This window comes from Solanum lycopersicum, chromosome 9 (genome assembly GCF_036512215.1).
Source record: "Solanum lycopersicum chromosome 9, SLM_r2.1".
NCBI classification, from domain to species: Eukaryota; Viridiplantae; Streptophyta; class Magnoliopsida; order Solanales; family Solanaceae; genus Solanum; species Solanum lycopersicum.
The window spans coordinates 65,864,818-65,885,439 of record NC_090808.1 but is presented as its reverse complement, the minus strand read 5'-3'; the positions used below and the strand labels follow the sequence as shown (position 1 = coordinate 65,885,439).

General features: G+C 28.9%; 3 protein-coding genes and 1 long non-coding RNA gene across 4 annotated transcripts; all 4 read left to right on the top strand.

The window, feature by feature from the left end:
- Positions 1-1,543: 1,543 nt before the first annotated feature.
- On the top strand, positions 1,544-3,313 carry LOC138338168 (uncharacterized). The gene is made up of 2 exons (XR_011211540.1): positions 1,544-1,780; positions 2,831-3,313. It is a non-coding gene; the product is annotated as an uncharacterized lncRNA (long non-coding RNA).
- A 7,165-nt stretch (positions 3,314-10,478) lies between these two features.
- On the top strand, positions 10,479-14,193 carry AKR1 (aldo-keto reductase 1). The gene is given in 7 exon segments (NM_001328687.1): positions 10,479-10,570; positions 11,864-12,034; positions 12,195-12,407; positions 12,501-12,673; positions 12,812-12,908; positions 13,403-13,556; positions 13,775-14,193. Coding segments are annotated over 7 exon segments (1,041 nt in total). The 5' UTR covers positions 10,479-10,510; the 3' UTR covers positions 13,948-14,193.
- A 1,102-nt stretch (positions 14,194-15,295) lies between these two features.
- LOC101256520 (perakine reductase) lies at positions 15,296-18,704 on the top strand. Its single transcript, XM_004247554.4, has 7 exons — positions 15,296-15,511; positions 16,582-16,752; positions 16,905-17,108; positions 17,201-17,373; positions 17,453-17,549; positions 18,004-18,157; positions 18,341-18,704. The coding sequence occupies exons 1-7, from the start codon at positions 15,452-15,454 to the stop codon at positions 18,517-18,519; spliced, it is 1,038 nt and encodes a 345-aa protein (XP_004247602.1). The 5' UTR covers positions 15,296-15,451; the 3' UTR covers positions 18,520-18,704.
- A 939-nt stretch (positions 18,705-19,643) lies between these two features.
- Positions 19,644-20,547, top strand: LOC101256806 (probable histone H2AXb). Its single transcript, XM_004247555.4, has 2 exons — positions 19,644-19,945; positions 20,175-20,547. The coding sequence occupies exons 1-2, from the start codon at positions 19,739-19,741 to the stop codon at positions 20,394-20,396; spliced, it is 429 nt and encodes a 142-aa protein (XP_004247603.1). The 5' UTR covers positions 19,644-19,738; the 3' UTR covers positions 20,397-20,547.
- The last annotated feature ends 75 nt before the right edge of the window (positions 20,548-20,622 follow it).

Here is a 20,622-nt window from a genome sequence, read left to right as displayed (position 1 = left end):
AAAATATTGCAGCGAAATAGGCAGCGAATTATACAATTGTGCATTATACAATCGCAGTGAAATAGGATAGCGAATTATACAATTGCAGCGAAATAGGCCAGCGAATTATACAATTTAGGCCAGCGAATTATACAATTGTATATGTATAGCGAATTATACAGTTTTATGTTTGCTATGGAGCGCAATCATGCAAACTTTGTTATAGCATACAAATATGAATTTTTTATTTGCTATATGTGAAAGTTGCCCTAAAATTAATAATCTTAAATTGGGCCAGTGAAAAAAATCACCAATTTCGATAAAATAATAAGATAGTAATATATTTTCAGAAAACCCCCATACAAATAAATATATAGTCTCATCAATATTATAAATTACTAATCCTTTAAAAGTACAAATTTAACTAAGACAAGTAAAATGTGATTCTATTATGTTTTTTTGTTAAAATTTGAATCTAGTTGAAACTTATATTTAACATAACTTTTTCTTACTACGTCAAAAAGTTCTAGTGTTGTCTTTTTTGCACCATAAAATTGTAAAAAATTTTAGATGCGTAAGTGTTTTCTTAAGTGTAACTAGTTGCAACGGTGTTGTATCATCTTTAACTTCATCATCAACATTGTTTTTTCTTATGGTATCCATAATTTCTTCTAAGTAATGGACTACTGAACATGTAACACTTTCATCCGGATAATTTAAAGTGTTATTGACTCAACTTTTTGTGGTAAGACCATTAATCATGACCTCAAGTTATAAATAATGTTTACACAAAAACTTTTTAAATTAATAAATATTAATTTATCGATTCAATAATATATATATAAAATAATAATATTTCATAGTCCATCTATATTAATTTACTTTTTAAAATTAATAAATATTAATTTATTGATTAAATAATACATATATAATAATAATAATATTTTATCGTCCATCTATATTAATTTATAGATGTTTTACTGTATCCCGAATTACATTCGGAAGATGGCATTAAGTATTATCTTTGAAGAATAAAACTAATTAATTACCCGTGCGAATTCACCCAAATCTCAAGTTCGATTTTTACTCCATACAAAAAAAATATTGTTGTGCATATTATAAAAATAATACCAAATAAAATATAGTAAAAACTGTAAAAGTGAAAATAATCATGTTTTTCATCTATGCAGTAATTCTCCCCTTTATTATTTATGAGTATGAGTATTAACAAGGAAATCAAGACAAATAAATTAATATGAAAAAAAATATTAAATATTGATAGAGAAAATTGGAGGAAAAAGACAAATTGATCAATTGACCAACTAACTCTAAGCTTCTGAGTAAATGGCATAAGTAAAATTTTGAGACTTAATTATTATTTTTATAGTTATTTTAAATATTTAAAGTTATTGACTAATGTAATTATAGTACTATTTTTTATATTTTTAAATACATAATGTACTAAAAAGGAAAATAAGTGAAGAAATACCAAATATTGTAATTTATGATACGTCCCATGTTTTGTTAATTTTTAAATTCATAATATACAAAAAAAAAAAAGGAAAATAAATGAAAGAAATACTAAATGTAAAATAGAGAACATTTGACTGATATATTTAAAAGAAATTAATTTAATTAAATGCATTTACTGACTAAATTTGTATTGACACAGTCTAATATGTATTTGATAACAAATATTCACTATAAATAGAATTATATAAGTTTATTTCTCACCAAATAAAATAAAATAAAAACTATTAACCTTTTTTCTTGGGGAGCCTCCAGTATCATCGTTTGACCCGTAAGTTTTTTTTTTCCTTCTTTTTTTTTATCAACAAACATTTATATATTTGTATAATTTTGATTAGAAATTTCAGTTCATTCATTAAAGAGAAGGGATTTTGTTTGTAAAACTTGATTCTTTTTGTTGATTTTTTGTTCTTGGAATTCTTCATTGATGAATGTATATTTAGGGTTTTTAATTTGCGTGATCTGAAATTGGTTTCAATGTATAAATCATGTTCAATTTAATTTTGAAATTGAATTAAAGTTTTGGGGAAAATATGATTTTTTCCTTTTTATTAAATTTATGAAACATGTCCATGTCCATGAATTCGATATATCAATTTTCTAGTCAACCTTTCCTAGTGAAGAAATGTGTTATAGATAATTTTGACCTAGGTTTTTATATTAGGGTTGAACCAACTAGTAATTTTGATTCAATAATCTTTTTATAGACCTAGATTTTATGTAAATAGGAAGCAAGATCCAAAATAGCTTTGTTAATTCTTGTATGCTCGATAAATTAGAATAGTCATGAATTTTGAACATGAATTGATATACAATTCTGTTAAACTGATCTTTTATGTTACGTTATATAATAAAGTACTTTGATATTGTTATAAGAGAAAAAAATGGACCATATAAATATCATAATTCATTATTCATTAATTTCTGAAATATATATTATTTTCTTAAAGATTTCTCGATTATTAAAAAGAATCATAGCTAGTAATTCCTCTTTAAAGATACTTGTTTTGGTATAGCTAGGAACATAGATTGGTGACATGCTATTATATTGTTATTTATATTTTAGCCTTTTTATAATATGTTTGCTTAATTCTTTTGTTAGAATAATAATTCAAAGTTGGAGAACGAATTTTGTTATAATTTATATTTATTTAATTACGTCTAGTTAGTATTTATTTGTCTTAGTTCACATAGGGATAAATTTCTAGTCCTAGTTTTATTTACTTTTTACTATTAATATAAATAACATCTATAAAACTTGCATAAGGTTTTAGAAGTTTATAAAAAAAATATTTTTATTCATCGTTCATACTTTTTGCAGAGATAATAATGGATGTCGTTGTGGACACATTGGAGAAGAAATATAATGAGCTTTTAACATCACTAGCCATTGTGCTAGAGACTTATAATGGTGGAGAAAAATCAGAAGGTGTAGATTCACATCTTGAAAATTTCCAAAAGAGTTTTTCATCCTTCCAAGCTTCTTGTGACGAAGCACAAGAGTTTGTTGAGAGTTTGAAGAAGAGTGTAGGGTGTGAACAGTTTCAAGAACAGGTGTTTGATAGTGATTCTCTTTCTACTATGATCGATGATGAGAAATCGTCAAAGACAGAGATATGAGTATATGAATAATATTCCAGAACAAGTTATTATGAAGCGCCATTAGGCTAGCTAGATCATAATAGACCTTTTGAGAGTGCCAAATTGTTTTTAGTTTACTGAACAATTCGTAGTTTCACATTACTTGTTTTTTTTTTTTGAGATATTTGACTAAAGATTAGTTTATTTCTATGATTTTATTTTAGCAACATTTTGTCTATTAACATAATGCTCTCTTTTTTTTTTTCCATTTTATGATCAAATGTTAAATAGAATTAGTTATAGATCCATTGCTAGAATATTGTTACTCAACATTTTCGTTGCTAAATAGGATAATTAATTAGTGTTTGAATAAGATTCCAACTAGGGTTGAGATTTTTCCAAATTTTGTTTTTGAAAATTTTTAATACAAAAAAGTGGTTGTGTATTCCCCCTCCCCCCCTTTTTGAAAAATTTGTGAGTGTTTATAATTTGTGGAAAAAAATGGGAATATGTTGTTTATACATACATAGCACTTCTTGTGGGCGTTTACACAATTTACGTAGATGACAATGTTAATGCTTACTTTTCCCTTTTGAACTCGCTAATTTTCGGGTTAAAAATAAAGATACTTACCATTTGAGCAAGTCTCTCTCGTTAACAATAGTATGCTTACGCTCCATTTCTTCAAACACTTATTCCTATTCTGTAACTTTCATACATTATCACTAGACCGTGTGATCAGTGCATACTTCGAGAACTTCATTGCTATACATTTGTTTGGAATGTATAACATCTCAATAATTGAAATTTTAAGAGTTTGATCAATTTTACTCGTTCATTCACTCTTTCTTTTTATGTGGAACGTATGAAAATTTCAAGAATTTTAATTTTATTTTTTTTATAATTATTATCAATAAATATTTTAAGTTATTGGCTATTGTAATTTTTAATACTATTTTTCATATTTTTAAAAATATATAATAGACTAAAAAGGAAAATAAAAATATTGTAATTTATAGTATATTTTTTGTTAATTTTTAAATACATAATATACAAAAAAAATAAAAGAGAAGGAAAATAAATGAAGAAATACGAAATATAAAATAGAGAAAATTTGAGGAAATAAACAAATCATCAATTGAATTAAACATTGGCTCGTGTAATATATGACAAATTAAAAAAGGAAATTACTTTAGTTAAATGCATTTACTGATTAGATTTGTATTTTCACAGTCTATTATTTATTTGATAATAAATATTCACTATAGATATAATTATATCCGTTTATTTCTTAACAAATAAAATAAAAACTATTAACCTTTTTCTTGTGGAGCCTCCAGTATCATCGTTTGACCCGTAAGTTTTTTTTTTCCTCTTCTTTTTTATCAACAAACATTTAATTATTTGTATAATTTTGATTAGAAATTTCAGTTCATTTATTAAAGAGAGGGGATTCTGTTTGTAGAACTTGATTCTTTTTGTTGATTTTTTAATCTTGGAATTCTTCATCGATGAATGTATATTTAGGGTTTGTAATTTCTGTGATACCGGTGTATATATCATGTTCAATTTAAACTTGAAACTGAATAAAAGTTTTGAAGAAAATATCTTTTTTTTCCCTTTTTTATTTAATTTATGAAACGTATTCATGAATTCGATATATCAATAATCAATTTTTCCTAATGAAGATGTCTGTTATAGATAATCTTGATCTAGGTTTTAATATTAGGGTTGAAATTTTGAGCCAATCATCTTTATATCCTAAACTACCATTTTTGCTTAATATTCCACACTCTTTTTGTTGGGACAGTATTTTAAAGTTAGAGTAGGAATCCTAAGTTATTTAGAACTAGTGAAATTATTCGCGCTTTGCGCAATTATAAAAAATATTTATAAGATAATAGTATGAAATATGTAATATTTAGGTTAGTATCGAATGTATAAATAATATTAATATTTCTACTCGTCTGCGATATCATAGACTTTTTTAAAACATATAAAATATATTTATTTATTTATATATATATATATATATATATATATATATATATATATATATTAGAACAAAATATTCATCGTGGTGAAATAAATGGAATAAGAGATAATATGTTGAAATAACAGTATATTGTATTCGATTGAAAATATTTTATATGTTTTAATTTTCTATATCTTTTGTAAGAGTACTAATGTTCTATCTTTTGTAGCAGTACTAATGTTCTTTTCAAACTCTGATATCGTCAAAACAAAATTGATTTTTTCAAATAATTTTATTATTACATTTGCTTATTATAATTTTTTAAACATTAATTAAATATTTATAAGACTTACGAAAAAATAAAACATATAAAAGTTATGAATAATATTTAATATCAAATATTACAAGCAAGATAAAGAGACATGAGTTATAAATAATTCAAATGTATAATTTTATTAGACAATAAATGTATTACTAATTATATATTGATTTTGTTTGTAAAATAAATAAATAAAAATAAGAGGTGAAAATACAAAAAATGAACAGAGAAAATATAATAATTGGTGATTACATAAAAATTATAAATGCATTTCGAAGCAAAAAGAACTGTGGCAGATTGTTACATACACAAAAAATGACATCATGAAAATAATATTTTATTTTTAATTAATTTTTCTAATTAAAATAAAAATGAAACTTATCAGCATAAATTTTTTTGTTGTTGTTAAAATAAAATAATTATTTTAATTTTTTTCATAACAAAAAGAAAGTAAAATACTAAAGGATCAAATGATTAACATTGACAATATAATACATTTAGTTAAATTATTTATATAAATCAAAATTTAAAAAACTCTAACAAAAGTAACTAAGTTGCTAATACAATTCAAAGTGAAAAAATAATCTCTAATTATGCTTCATTTTTTTTCCTTCTACCATCTTCCTTTGCAAAGAGATCCACTATCATGTTTTGATCCATATGTCAAACTCTTATTATATGCAACCAACTGAATCATATACCAATAAAAAATAATTATGTCAAAAGAAAGAACGAAATAAAACTATATTTAATGTATTTGTATATTATCTTTTCAATAGTACTAACAATACTAAATAATAATTATTTTAAAAATCTAACAAATATTATATCAAACTATATTATATCTGGAAACTAACTATTAAAAAGAGTAATTGCATACAGACAACACATTGTTAAGAATTACAGAGATTTTTTTAATTATACTTACTTGATAAGTTATAATACAAACATAAAAAATATACATTAAGAAAACATGTCTTAGTACATAAAATAAAAAGAAAGACTTTAGAATGAAATATATCCTACCTTCATATACTTTTTTTTGTTACATGTTAGTTAATTTACAAAAAAAGTATGATGAAGAAGAGAATTATAACTTTATATGTGGATTTTCATGAAAATAAATATGAATTTATGTAGACAAAATAAAGGAAATAAAAAAATAAGGACTTGAGAAAATGATATATTTATTAACATCATGTAATTTTTTTTGTTACATGTTAGTTTCATTCACAAACCAAATACTAATTTATATAGACAAAAATAAAGAAAATAAAAAATAAAAATTTGCAATGAAATATTTCTTACCTTCATATACTTCTTTTTTTGTTACAACCCAAACCTATATGATAAAAAGAGAAAGGATACTTGTGAATGTGAATCTTCATAAACTAATATGAATTTATAGGCAAACTCAAGGAATACCATAAGACATCATAAACTTATGAGAGCTATGAATATTATTAAAAGAAAAAATTAAAGAGGGGCAAGTCATGATTAGTAACTCCTAGTGAATAAATTAAAAAATAAAAATAAAAATACTTAAAATGTAAAACATTTTTTATTATGATTTCATGATTAGAAGGGAGATAAACAAATAGAGAAAAATATAGAGAATTATAAATGTTTCTACATTAATAAAATATGTATTTGTATAAATAAAGTCATATATTTTTATGATAAAATAACTAATTTAAATTTAAAAAGTTAAAAATAAATAAATTATATTTCTCCTTTTATTATAAGTGAGATAAATAAATAAAAAAGATGAAGAGTTTTGTTATAAATGATCCTCCATTAATAAAAAAATTTATTTGTAATAAATTTTAGTAATTCTTTTTATGATATAATAATTAATTTATTTAAAAAAAAAGAGAAAAATAAATGGAGGCCATAGAGAGGTGCCACATCACCTTGTCTATGGTCCTCATTTATATATATATATTGATTTGTTATTTTTGGTATTTATTTAATAATGTCTAATTAGAATTTGTTTGTCTTAGCTCATATCGGAATAAGTCAATTCTAATCCTAGTTTTATCTACTTCTTACTATTATAGATAACATCTATAAAGAAATAGAGAAAACTTGCAAGAGTTTTTGAGTTTATAAATAAAATATTTTCATTCGCGGTTCATACTTTTTGCAGAGAGATATGAATGCCGTTGTGGACACATTGGACAAGAAATATGATGAACTTTTAACAGCACTAGCCATTGTGCTAGAGACTAATGGTGGAGAAAAGCCAGAAGGTGTAGATCCATCTGTTGAAAGTTTCAAAAAGAGTTTGTTATCCTTCCAAGCTTATTGTGATGAAGCACATGGGTTTGTTGAGACTTTGAAGCATAATGTAGGATGTGAAAAATTTCCAGAACTGGTGATTAATAGTGATTCTATTCCTATTAAGATCGATGATGAGAAAACATCGAAGACAGAGATATGAATGCATCAAAATTTTAGAAGATCGTTGAAATATTCCAGATAAATTGTTATGAAGCGCCATTAGACTAGCTAGATCATAATGGACCTTTTAGGGTCATTGTGTTAGAGGCTTAGAGCAAAGTAACTTTTTAGTTTATTGAACAATTCACAATTTCACATTACTTGTGTTGTTTTTGAGATAATAGAATCAAGTCGATAATGTTTTTGAATATTTGATTAAATATAGTTTATTAACTATTGTTTTATTTTAACAACATTTGTTTACTAACATAATGCAATCTTCTTTTTTAATCAAATGGTAGAAATATCTTAAAGTTTATCTTTTTAATCGTAACTTATTGAAGAGATTTCAACTTCTAAAAAAAATGAAGAAATGATATAGTTATGGTCCGTTGCTATTGTTGCCAAATAGGATTAGTGGTAACTTTTTCACGTTTGGAGACTTAAATTAATATGAAAAAGCTTATTTGCACTTAATATTTATACTAAATCAATATGATTTTTATTAATATATGATTTAATGAAGTTAAATGAATAATAAGTTTCAACAACACATGACATGCATGTATTGATTTGATGTAAACATCCGGTGTGAATAGATTTTACCCAAGTAATATTATTACTACAACAACTAACCCGCCTTAATTCTAACTAGTTAGAATCGATTCAATTATTTCAAAAGCTCAATTACTTTTTTGATTGAATAGATCAATTTTTTTGGAATTCTAAGTTAAAACGGAGAAAAAGAATTTGATTCAATCATTTCAAAAAATCAATGATCTAATTGACATAAGATTCCACTTCCAACCAATAGGAATGATATATCTCCAAATTTTGTTTTTGAAATTTTTTTAATACAAAAAAGTGGTTGCAATTTTTTTTTATTTTTGGCTCTTTTGAAAGATTGTGAACGTTTATAATTTGTAGAAACAGATCATTTTTCATTTTTTTTTGTTGCAAGAAATGCTAAAACCCCTTAGTTTTAAAATCAATTGTAAAAACTTATTGGAAAAGAAATGCCAATATCTCAAGAAATTATTTTCCATGTATAAATACAGACAAATGAATAGCACAAACAAAACTCATCTCTACTTGTTAGATTAATAAGGTTATGCAGGAATTTTTAGTATAATTATATAAAATTTAATTGTGCGGATTTAGTTATTCATTCTTATATTTTATATAAGATAATTAATTATATTAATTATTTATACATATATAAAATTTATGGATTAAAATCGATAAGAAAATCACGATATGTTGAATTTTATGCCTAGCAATAATATTACTACCAAATATGATCTAAATGGAATCAATCACCACTTTACTAGCAAGAAAACGACTCCTCAACTCTGAATGGAATAAGTTCGATTCGAAAAATATGATTTTCAGTATGTCTTTAGATAAAATCCTTACAAATTTAACGAATAGAGTTTGTTCAATTCAAAAAGCATAATTTTCAATGTCTTTAAATAGGACCTCCAATAATATTTAATTTGATATGATATTTTTTTAAAAAAATTGAAACTTGAGATATACCATAATTTAAATATTTGTGTGATTATAAATCATTTTATTAAGGTTAAAACTGAAATCCTCAAATTATTGTGATCTTTCATGTTTACGAGTCAAGAACAGTTGTTTAAGAAGAGGAAAGAAATTATGCTACTGAGATTCAAGGGTCTATTGGAAACAGTTTTTCTACACAAAAGTCAAATATATGAATAAGATCGGCGTACATCTTATCGTTGAGATAAAACTGTTATGTTATTGTTGTTGTTTTATCCTTATGTAAAGTGATGAATTCACTGTTTGCAGGTAATTTCTTGTATCAGTTTTGTTAGAGCGGATAAAAATCCCACATTGGTGGAGAATGGACTGATGATCTCCTTACATGGACTTGGATAATCTTGAGCTAACTTTTGGGATTGAGACCTAGTGTCATATCTTTACAAGTTTATTTCATCACTATGTTAGGCATAACACGATTTATGTGTAAAACTAGTCTCTTCTTTTATATATATATATATTATATATATATATATATATATATATATATGAAGCTCATTTCTCTTTAAAGATGATGCATATGGTAATTGTTAGCTAGGTATGCTACTAAAAGAACATGAATTGGCGACACATAATTTTCATGTCTTGGATGGATTTGCCCCTTGGATTCAAACAAGTAGAAGAATTCATTTTTTTGTATAATAGTATATAATATCCCCTAGTATTATATATGGTGTATAAACATTTCTTATAATTTAGTATATATTATTATATACCAAATATATAATATTATATATTAAAATTTGAAACATTTAGAAAAATAGTAGCTATGTTACATAAAATTTCAAAATCTAACTACCTAAATAATCCAAAATAAAATGATCCATGCAATGAAGAAATATTAATTTTGCTAATTTTAATATAATAAATTAATCATTCACTTTCTAACCAAGTGTGAATGGTAAGAGGAATAGTCAAATAGAATCTATCACCACTTCACTAGTAACAAAATGACTAAACTCTAAATGGAATTTTTGTCCCCACTTTTATCTCTTACTAATAAAGCATATATTCATGTCCAAATATTGACAAATTAGTAGCTTTTTCAACTTCTTTTTCCCTTCTTTTTTTTAAGCAGTTGGTACTGTAATTTAGCAGTCTGCACAAAAAAAAAAATGGAGCACAACACACAAATTCAAATTCCAAGTGTCAAATTGGGTAGCCAGGGTCTTGAGGTAACTTACAATTATTTTAACCTTGATTTCAATTTTCATTTAGGTTTTGGTTTATTTTATTTTTTAACTTGTATTTTGGTAATTTATGGAAAAGAGAAAAAGTATTAGTAGTACTTTGTGACAGTCAATTGATTTGTGTTAAATTTGTTTGCAGCAGTATCAGTTTTAGGTTTGCTGGATACAACTTAAAAGCTCAATCAATTTAATTGTAGATATATTTTTTTTCATTCTACCTATTTTTGAATTTAAAATTGGAATCTTGAAATCTTAGCATAATCTTTGCGTAATAGCAATAGATGTTTAGGACTATTGTTTTAGAAGAGGAAAAAGTTTTAAATATGCACAAAGCATCCCGAGTTAGTGTGGTCTAGGGAAAGGTTGCACTGTGATGTAGACAATCTATTTTAATTTGATTGCTTCTATGACTTGAACCCGTGATCTATAGATCACGTAGAGACAACTCGACCGTTGCTCAAGGCAATGGTGGAGCCACATACACCCCTTCTTCAGAAAATTATACTGTAGATAACAATATTTTTTGTATGTATATATATATGTTACACAGACACTTTCAAGCTTCGATGCGATTTTATTTCTTTATATTTTGAGACCCCTTAGTCAAAATTCTGGTCCGTCATGGGCTCAAGGTTCCCTTATGAGGACGAAAAGATTATATTACAAATATTTTTGCTAAAATTGATTATATTGTCAAATTCTGAGGTTTATCCTTCACATATTAAGATTTGATGTTTTTACTGAGGCAGTGTTTATTGTCCTTCTTCATTTGATTTCTGTAATAATGATTAGTCCCTTGAGTACTATACCGCCTATGTAGTAGCGGAACCAGGATTTCTGTGAAAGAGATTAAAAAATCGAAAATGACTTACCTGGGATTTGAACATGTATTTCTCTTATGTTAAGGGATTCAAAATTTTATGTATATGCTCAAAAAGATTTATTTTTAGCCTATTTATGCTGTATAACTTTCTGATAAATTGCATCCCTTCTTTGCATGTGGCTCCGCCTTTTCACCTATGATTATAGTTATGTTGTGTATGTCCATTTATCTCACTAACATTTTCGTTATTTATTCGTTATCAACCTCCAAAATTTCACTTAATTGAGAGACTCCAACCTTTTTGACACCCTTAGTTCTGATCTTGAAGAGAAGGGCTTTAGGTTCGCGATGGTTCCGAGATATGGGACATCTGAAAAACATTTATGCTAAAAGAAAAGGCAAAGTTTTACTTCTATGCTAGAAACTTTTAAATCATTTGTTAATCGTCTTTCCAGGTCTCGAAACTCGGCTTTGGTTGTGGAGGACTTTCTGGCTTTTTAAATGATCCTCTGTCACATGAAGCTGGGTGTGCAATCTTAAAGGAAGCATTCAGCAAAGGCATCACCTTCTTTGACACTGCTAACGTATACGGGCATGACGGTCACAATGAGATAATGGTGGGAAAGGTATATGCTTAATTGATCGGTATACTGTTCAATTTTTTGTGTTACGTGTTTGAAGATTTAGAGTCATATAATCACTCGATGTTGTTGAGACCTGTTCCTTTTTTAAAACTATCATGTAAGTAATGTTTTTGTTTCTAAATTGTCATTTTGAGATAACCAGGTATTGAAGCAGATTCCTCGTGAGCAAGTCCAACTGGCAACCAAATTTGGGTGTACATTTTCCGAGGACTTAGATGGTCTCCAATGTCAAGTCAAAGGCACTCCACAATATGTAAGGCAATGCTGTGAAGAAAGTCTCAAGCGTCTAGACGTGGACTACATTGATTTATATTATCAGCACCGGACAGACACATCTGTGCCTATAGAGGAAACTGTAAGTATCTAAATTTATCCATGTTCTTGCCTATGGTGATAAATATGTTGTACAGAAATTTGATTTTCTTGAATCAATTTCACGATACAAAAGATGGGAGAACTGAAGAAGCTTGTGGATGAGGGAAAAATTAGGTACATTGGCTTATCTGAAGCCAGCGTTGACACAATTAAGAGGGCACATGCTGTTCATCCCATCACTTGTGTACAAATGGAGTATTCTCTTTGGACTCGTGAGATAGAAGAGGATGTTATTCCGCTTTGTAGGTATATGCTCGTATCTGATGAATGTTGTCACTCAAAGATTAAGATAACTTTAATGACTGGTTACTCATTAAGCTATCTGTAGATATCAGAAAGAACTTCAAGAATTGTGTAATAGATTTTTCTGCCTCCTTAATACAGAGAATTAGGCATCGGGATTGTTGCATACAGCCCCCTTGGCCACGGGTTCTTTGGTGGGAAGGCAATCACAGAAAGCTTGCCTGAGGGAAGTATGATGGTAAGTAATTGCAGTAGTTCCTAGTATATGTCAGGTATCAGACCGGTCCTCTCAGATTTATTTCGTATGAATGAAGTAATCGTCATTCTCTTTTCATTGTTTGGTATAACTAAAGTAGTGTGTAATAAATCCACAAGAGTTTGAAGAGTTGACGGAAAGAGAGTGCAAGCTTACTACTCTTATGTCACACCTTCTTCGTCCTAGCTAACATAGTCAAACATGTTTACTTTCTTCCACATCTATCTTAACACCTACATTTGAACGACACATGTTGCCAACTTAACACTTAGCATTGACGCTTACATAACATTATTGGTCTCATAACGTTTTTATGTAACTTGTTTTCCTCTATTATGCATCTTTTCTACTGCATAGTACTTCCCTAGAACTTCTTCGTTCTACCATCTATCATAGTTGTGTGTGTAAATATTCGTCTATCATGTCATTCTTTGGGAAAATTACGTCTAGGTATCTCAATCTCTCTGTTTTGTTAGGGTTCTCATCCAAGATTTTCCGGAGAGAACTTGGAGAAGAACAAAGCTCTTTTCACAAGATTTGCAAACTTAGCAGAAAAGCATGGTTGTACACCTCCTCAACTAGCTTTAGCTTGGCTTCTACATCAGGGAGATGACGTGGTTCCGATACCTGGTATGTAATATGCCTTCTCCATTCACATACATTTATGCAAATCAAATTACTATTTCTATTAGTTAATTGAATTCCCCTCTTCGAGATGTTGTTGTGATACAACTTGTTAAATTCTTGATCATGGTGGTGTTCGTTTGTTAACTGCAATATATCATTTAACCTTGTACCTGTTTTAAAAAAGTCGAGGCATTTCTGATCATACTTCCAATGTGTTGTAGGAACAACAAAGATTAAGAACCTAAATGCCAATATTCAATCTGTAGCAGTGAAGCTTACACCAGAAGACGTGAAGGAAATCACGGATGCCATCCCCGTTAGTGAAGTCTGTGGAGCAAGAGAGTCTGGAGTGATGTCTAAGTATGAGTATCGGTTAGCTGATACACGTTGGTGAGAAATCGTATGGGCTGTGTTTGATATGGAGGATTTATGTTTTTTCTCATGTTTGGTTCGGTCAAAATAATTTGAAAAACCGGAAAATAAATTCCTTAAAGTAAATCTATATAGAACTTGTAAATAAGGAACCTGAGGAGGTGAATCTGTGACTATGTTGCATGAAGGAAAACTAGTGCTTGTTTATGTAATAACTCTTGGACTGGTACTAGTAACTGGGCAGAAGTAGCTGCCTTAGTTTATAGAATCAATTGGTGCATGTTCGAATTCAAAATCAAACCGAAATCAACAATTCGAATCGAATAAAGTTATTATGTTATTGATGATGTGTTATTGGCTTAGCGGTTTCGATAATAATTTTTTTTTTTTAATTTCAGGCTATCGTTTCTTAATGATTTGAGATTTTTTTGTTAATGGGTTACCTTATATTCCAAATGTGAATTAATAAATTATATTTATATCATTCGTATATAAAGCTAAGGTCTAGTTAAATACTTTCATATCTGATGGTTTCAAATTATAATTTGTTCTACTATGTGTCAGTGTTAACTTTGAATAAAATACAATATGTCAATTAATACTTTCATATTTGATGGTTTCAAATTATAAATTGTTCTACTATGTGTCAGTGTTAATATTGAATAAAATACAATATGTCAATTAATACTTTCATATCTGATGGTTTCAAATTATAAATTGTTCTACTATGTGTCAGTGTTAACTTTGAATAAAATACAATATGTCAATTAATGTGCATAGTTTATTTTTTATTATCATTTAGTTTTTAAGCGATTTTCAATGGTTTAAATTAGTTTTCCCTTACGAAGGTCAGTAAATGACATTTATTATAGAATAAAATATAGTTTGCAATATTATTGTTTTGCTTTTTTTCCCAAACTCCTTTACTCCCTCCATTTATTCTACATAGATTATATTTTCTCCGTTTCAAAAAGAATAGTCTAATTTGACTTGAAATGTAATTTTAAAAAAAAAGACTTTTTAATCTTGTTGTTCTAAATTAAAGTTCTATCAAATATACTAAAATATTTTTTAATCATGTGGTCTTAAACATGTCACGTGAAAAGTTAAAAGTTAAAGTGTTACAGAAAAAAGGATCATTCTTTTTAAAATAGACTAAAAAAAAAATAGAATCATTCTTTAAATAAAATTTATGATGTTTTTTACCTAGTAAGTTAATTGAAAAAAAAACACTTCATTTTTTAAGAAAGGTCGGTTTCTTTAAAAATGTGGCCAAATTAAAATTTTCATGTATTTTAAAATAAAATAAGAAATTAAAATTAGAGATAGTTGAAAAAATTATTTAAGAAAAAGTTAATTATAAAAACAACAGGTAAAACAAAAATAGAGAGTGCTATAGAATATTCAAAAGAATCCTAATTTGTAGCTTTTATTTAATTGAAGACTTATAAGATCTTTTGAGCTCATTTTTTTCCCTTTAATTTGGCCACTGCTACAGCAGCTAATCAAGCATTTGGTGTTTGAAAATGGAGCACAACTCCCAAATCCAAATTCCTAAAGTAAAATTGGGCACACAAGGGCTTGAGGTAATACAATTTTTCAGCTATGATTTCAATTTCTGTTTTTTTTTTTTTAAAGTTTTGCATTCTTGTAACTGGAGCTGGAACTGTAGAAAAAATTGTGACAATCAATTAGCCCCCATTTGAGCATAGATTTTGATTGAAACTTGAAATTGTGATTTTTGGAAGTTGAAGCTGTGTTAAGAGTCCATTTTAGCTTTCTGGGTTACCATGTAAACAGCTTCACTGTAAACATATTATCTTTTCCCACCTTTTTCCCAAGTTAAAGTTATATTCTTGAAATTTTGTATTAGCCATTTTTTAAAGAAAAAGTTAGAGAAACTTTTGATGGTTTAAGAGTTTAACTATTTTAATTTGAAAAAAGTAAGAGAAGAAGATTATGATTACCAAGGTTGTAGCTAAACTTCAAATGAGCATCAGTATGAATGAAAGTAGAAATCTTTGTTGCTTAGTTGATTGGTTATCTGAACTTTAACTTAATTGGTGAGGATTCGATTCTCCAACTTATAAATCCCCTTCCCCTATACCCAGGGGACATCCATATGAATTTATCTTTACTTTTGTGTATCTGTGCCCCACAAAGGTAGGGTATGGTCTACGTAACCATACTCACTCGTAACCTCACTTGTGGAACTATACTGGATGTTCCAATTGAACACTGTTCGTTCTTTATTATTCTCAAAGGATAAAGATTATTCTCTTTACTAAACATATGCGGATCTAATCACGATGTTATAGTATGTTGTTGTTGTTGTTGCTTGTGTTTATACCTATCCCGAAACTTGATATTTCTTTTTCTTTTTAGCTTTTTGCCTTAAACAAAATGAGTCAAAAACCTTATAGTTAATCCCTCTTTTCATTCTCCTTGAGTATCTTATAGTTATTCGAGCCATTCACTGAACTGAGAGATTAATGCAGTTTTGTCTATTGGAAGAAAAAGGTTGTTCAATCTAGAAATTATGAAATTTTTGTGAGTGACGATAAAATTCTTGCTAAAAGAAAGCCAACAGAGTACTTAGCTTCTATGATGTATAACAGAAATTTAAACAATTAGATCAATCTTTTATTTTTGCTAGGTCTCGAAACTAGGCTTTGGTTGTTTAGGACTTTCTGGAGTATTAAATACTCCTCTGTCACATGAAGCTGGATGCTCAATCTTAAAGGAAACATTCAATAAAGGCATCACCTTCTTTGACACATCCGATTTATATGGGCATGAAGGCGACAACGAAATAATGATTGGAAAGGTATGTTCAGTTTGATGATGGAAAGAATGGATAAAATGTTCTGTTTGAAGATTTTTGACCAATAAAAATCACTCTAGAATTTCTGAGACATGTTTTTCTTTCTTTACACTATCACATTTTCTTTTTGTTAATTGTCATTTTGCGATAACCAGGCACTAAAGCAACTTCCTCGTGAGCAAGTCCAACTGGCAACCAAATTTGGGTTGTTAGTTTCTGAGGGCTTCCAGTTTCATGTCAAAGGCACTCCGGAATATGTACGGAAATGCTGCGAAGAAAGTCTGAAGCGGCTTGATGTAGACTACATTGATCTATATTATCCTCACAGAATAGACAGAACTGTGCCAATAGAGGAAACTGTAAGTTCGATCTTTATCCACTGTTCTTACCTATTGTGATGTATGTAGTACAAGGGGAACTTGATTTACTTGAACCAACTTAATGATTGAAGATGGGGGAACTCAAGAAATTAGTCGAGGAGGGAAAGATTAGGTACATTGGCTTATCGGAAGCCAGTGTGGACACAATTAAGAGGGCACATGCTGTTCATCCCATTACTGCTGTTCAACTGGAGTATTCTCTTTGGACCCGTGATATAGAAGAGGATGTAATTCCTCTTTGTAGGTATGTTCGAAATTAATAACTTTCCTTCCTCTCAAAAATTAAGCATATCCTTAATATTTTCCTTGCCTCCTTTACACAGGGAACTAGGCATTGGGATTGTTGCCTATAGCCCTCTCGGCCACGGTTTCTTTGCGGGAAAGGCAGTCACAGAAAGCTTGCCTACGGGAAGTATAATGGTAAGTAAATGCTTGAAAAGCTTATGAAGATCATGGTCAATACTGGTATCAGCTATGTTGTTCGGACTCTCCAAAAATGCAGCTGCAGCCATGTCGGATCCTCTAAAGATGCACTACTCTTGGACATGCATCCAAGTGACATTTTTGAAGAGTCCGACCAACATAGTGTATCAGTGAGGTAGTTATTGCATGTCATATATCATGGATACTATCATCTAGTTATAAAGTGTTCATCATTCACCTTTTATTGTTTGGTACAACCATATTAATAGAGGGAACTGACAGAGGGAATGGTACAGCCAGCCACTTTTATGTCGCTTTTGTAATATAGCAACATAGTGTAAAATAGGGATACATGGTTCTAGAAACAATTGATTACATGCTAGGGAGTTCGATAAAGATGAATGCATAGGTGTGGAGTTAGGTTTCTTATTTGAGTCTTTTTTTACTTCAGGGCTCACACCCAAGGTTTAATGAACAGAATTTAGCGAAGAACAAAGTTCTATACTCACAATTCGCTAACTTAGCAGCAAAGCATGGTTGCAGACCACCTCAACTAGCTTTAGCGTGGCTTATGCATCAGGGAGACGATGTGGTTCCAATACCTGGTACGATACCAAATGTTTATACACATCAAATTACATTTTCTACTGCAATACTTTCATGTGTCTAAATGTACGCGTATTCAAGACTAGTTGTCCTCCCCTTCCATCCACCATGTGGCGAAATAATTTAGTGGTGTCTTGTTTAACCTTTTATATGAGTTGAAATACGCTGCTGCTGTATTGCAGGGACAACAAAGATCAAGAACCTCAATGACAATGTCCAATCTCTAGGAGTGAAACTTACACCGGACGATTTGAAGGAAATTACTGACTCAATTCCTATTAGTGAAGTGTGCGGAGAAAGAGATGATGCAGTGATCTCAAAGTACGATTATCGGTTTGCTAATACACCATTAAAGCAGTAAAATCGCGTCCGTGATTACTAGTGTAAATGAACTAAATCACCATTATGTGTTTCAATAAGTGAACTCATCCTTTGATTGTGTAACCCTTGTCAATTTAATTGCCAGGATATGGAGTACTATTATTATTTTACAGTTACTTTATTTCTTATTCTTACATTGGGTAATTTTACTATTTTGTGGTTAAATATCTTTCTTTTCTTTGATATTTTCATATATGCTTCTTTAACTCTCTTTTGTCTTTCTTCAAACCATTTTTGTAAAACCTTTTTTTTATTCAGAAGAGGATTTATTAGAAACAATTTCTCAAAGAGAGAAACCATTGTGGTACCGATTTAAAACGGAAACAAAAAGAAAGGTAAATATAGAGCATCCACTCTCACGAATACTTTAGAATCGATTTTTTATACTTACTTTTCTAGATAATATTTTAATCATAACAATAATGACATTATAATAGCAGTATATTCTGTAAAATTACCCTTCTAAAATAGTTATACTCAAATATCAGGTAATAATATTTCATATGTTATGTATAAATTAAAAAGATTAAATATTTTTAATAACTATCATTAAAATCATGTACATAGTAAATTTTAAGTAAAATATTTAAAAGAAAAAAGAAAATTGTATTCACTTATGATCATTACTTCACCAGAAAAGACAATTAATATTTGCTTCATTTATACTCATATACTCTCTAATTCTACATATTTTTATTTATAACAATTATATATACATATATGATAACATCTCATTTATAAAGAAGGTCATGAAACTTTCGGATAAACACTATCACTGTAGTGAGGTTTAATTAGTAAAAAATTCATGAAAAATAGAGGAGAAAATAATTTTTTTGTTTCGCTTAGTATCTATTCCAGTTTTTGACAGTTTTTGTAATTCACTTTTCATATAATTATTCATGACTATAAAAAAAAAATTTAAAAGGAAGTACTTCATTTGAAGTTTTGTGAATATTTTTATAATAAAAGACGGAGGGAAATATTAGAGGGTATTCCAAAAATTAAAAAGTACCGCCATTTCCACGCTGGCAATCCTGGTGCCTTTTTTTCAACCAATCAGAACACACCATACATTACTATATATACATAACTCTACTTCCCCTAATTCTCCGTATCACATTTCACCTTCTTCCTTCTCTCTGTCTCTGCAACTCCGAATCTAGGGTTTGGGTTAGGGTTTTTTTGGTCAGAGAAAAAAAATGTCTTCAGGTGCTGGAGCAGGTAAAGGCGGCGCCGGAAGAGGCAAGCCGAAAGCATCGAAATCGGTTTCCCGATCTTCAAAAGCTGGTCTTCAGTTTCCCGTCGGTAGGATCGCTCGTTTCCTTAAGGCAGGAAAGTACGCTGAACGTGTCGGTGCTGGTGCTCCTGTGTATCTCTCCGCCGTCCTTGAGTATCTCGCTGCTGAGGTAATTTATTTTGCTATTTTTTGTTTTGTTTATGCTCAAAGCTTTCTGCATGTTAGATCAATCGTGTTTATTTTAGTTTATTAGCGAGATTTCAACTATTGATTGATAGATTTCTTAATTGAACTGTTCAATTTCTCCTAAAAGAGCTGAAATATAACTACACGTTTTTTGAATTTTTGTATAGATTGTTGTGAATCGTAGATGAAATTCTAAGTCTGTGTTGATATAGGTGTTGGAGTTGGCTGGAAATGCTGCTAGAGACAACAAGAAGAATCGAATTGTGCCTAGGCACATTCAATTGGCTGTGAGGAATGATGAGGAGTTGAGCAAGCTTTTGGGTCAAGTTACCATTGCTAATGGAGGTGTTTTGCCCAACATTCACCAGAATTTGTTGCCTAAGAAGGCTGGCTCTGGGAAAGGTGATATTGGCTCTGCATCTCAGGAGTTTTAGATGTAAATGGGGTGTTATGTTTTGGGAAGTATTAGGAGAAAGGAGTAGAACTGTTATGTAATATAAAAAAAATACCCTTTTGTTATTCTGTTATTTAATGGTATGAAATGAAGAAAAAAGGGCAATAGCCACCTGCAGTTTTGGTTATAGACGTCTTACTCTTTGCTCATCGCAATTTTATGCGTTTCTTTATCGATACCGACTTTTCTAATTTTGATTAATTGAG

What these genes read in the sequence shown, in the direction of transcription:
- LOC101256806 (XM_004247555.4), top strand. Translation starts at nt 19,739, where the DNA reads ATGTCTTCAGGTGCTGGAGCAGGTAAAGGCGGCGCCGGAAGAGGCAAG. An exon ending in TTGAGTATCTCGCTGCTGAG is followed by an intron (nt 19,946 to 20,174) that starts GTAATTTATTTT and finishes GTGTTGATATAG; the next exon opens with GTGTTGGAGTTGGCTGGAAA.
- LOC101256520 (XM_004247554.4), top strand. Translation starts at nt 15,452, where the DNA reads ATGGAGCACAACTCCCAAATCCAAATTCCTAAAGTAAAATTGGGCACA. An exon ending in GATGTAATTCCTCTTTGTAG is followed by an intron (nt 17,374 to 17,452) that starts GTATGTTCGAAA and finishes TCCTTTACACAG; the next exon opens with GGAACTAGGCATTGGGATTG. An exon ending in TGCCTACGGGAAGTATAATG is followed by an intron (nt 17,550 to 18,003) that starts GTAAGTAAATGC and finishes TTTTTACTTCAG; the next exon opens with GGCTCACACCCAAGGTTTAA.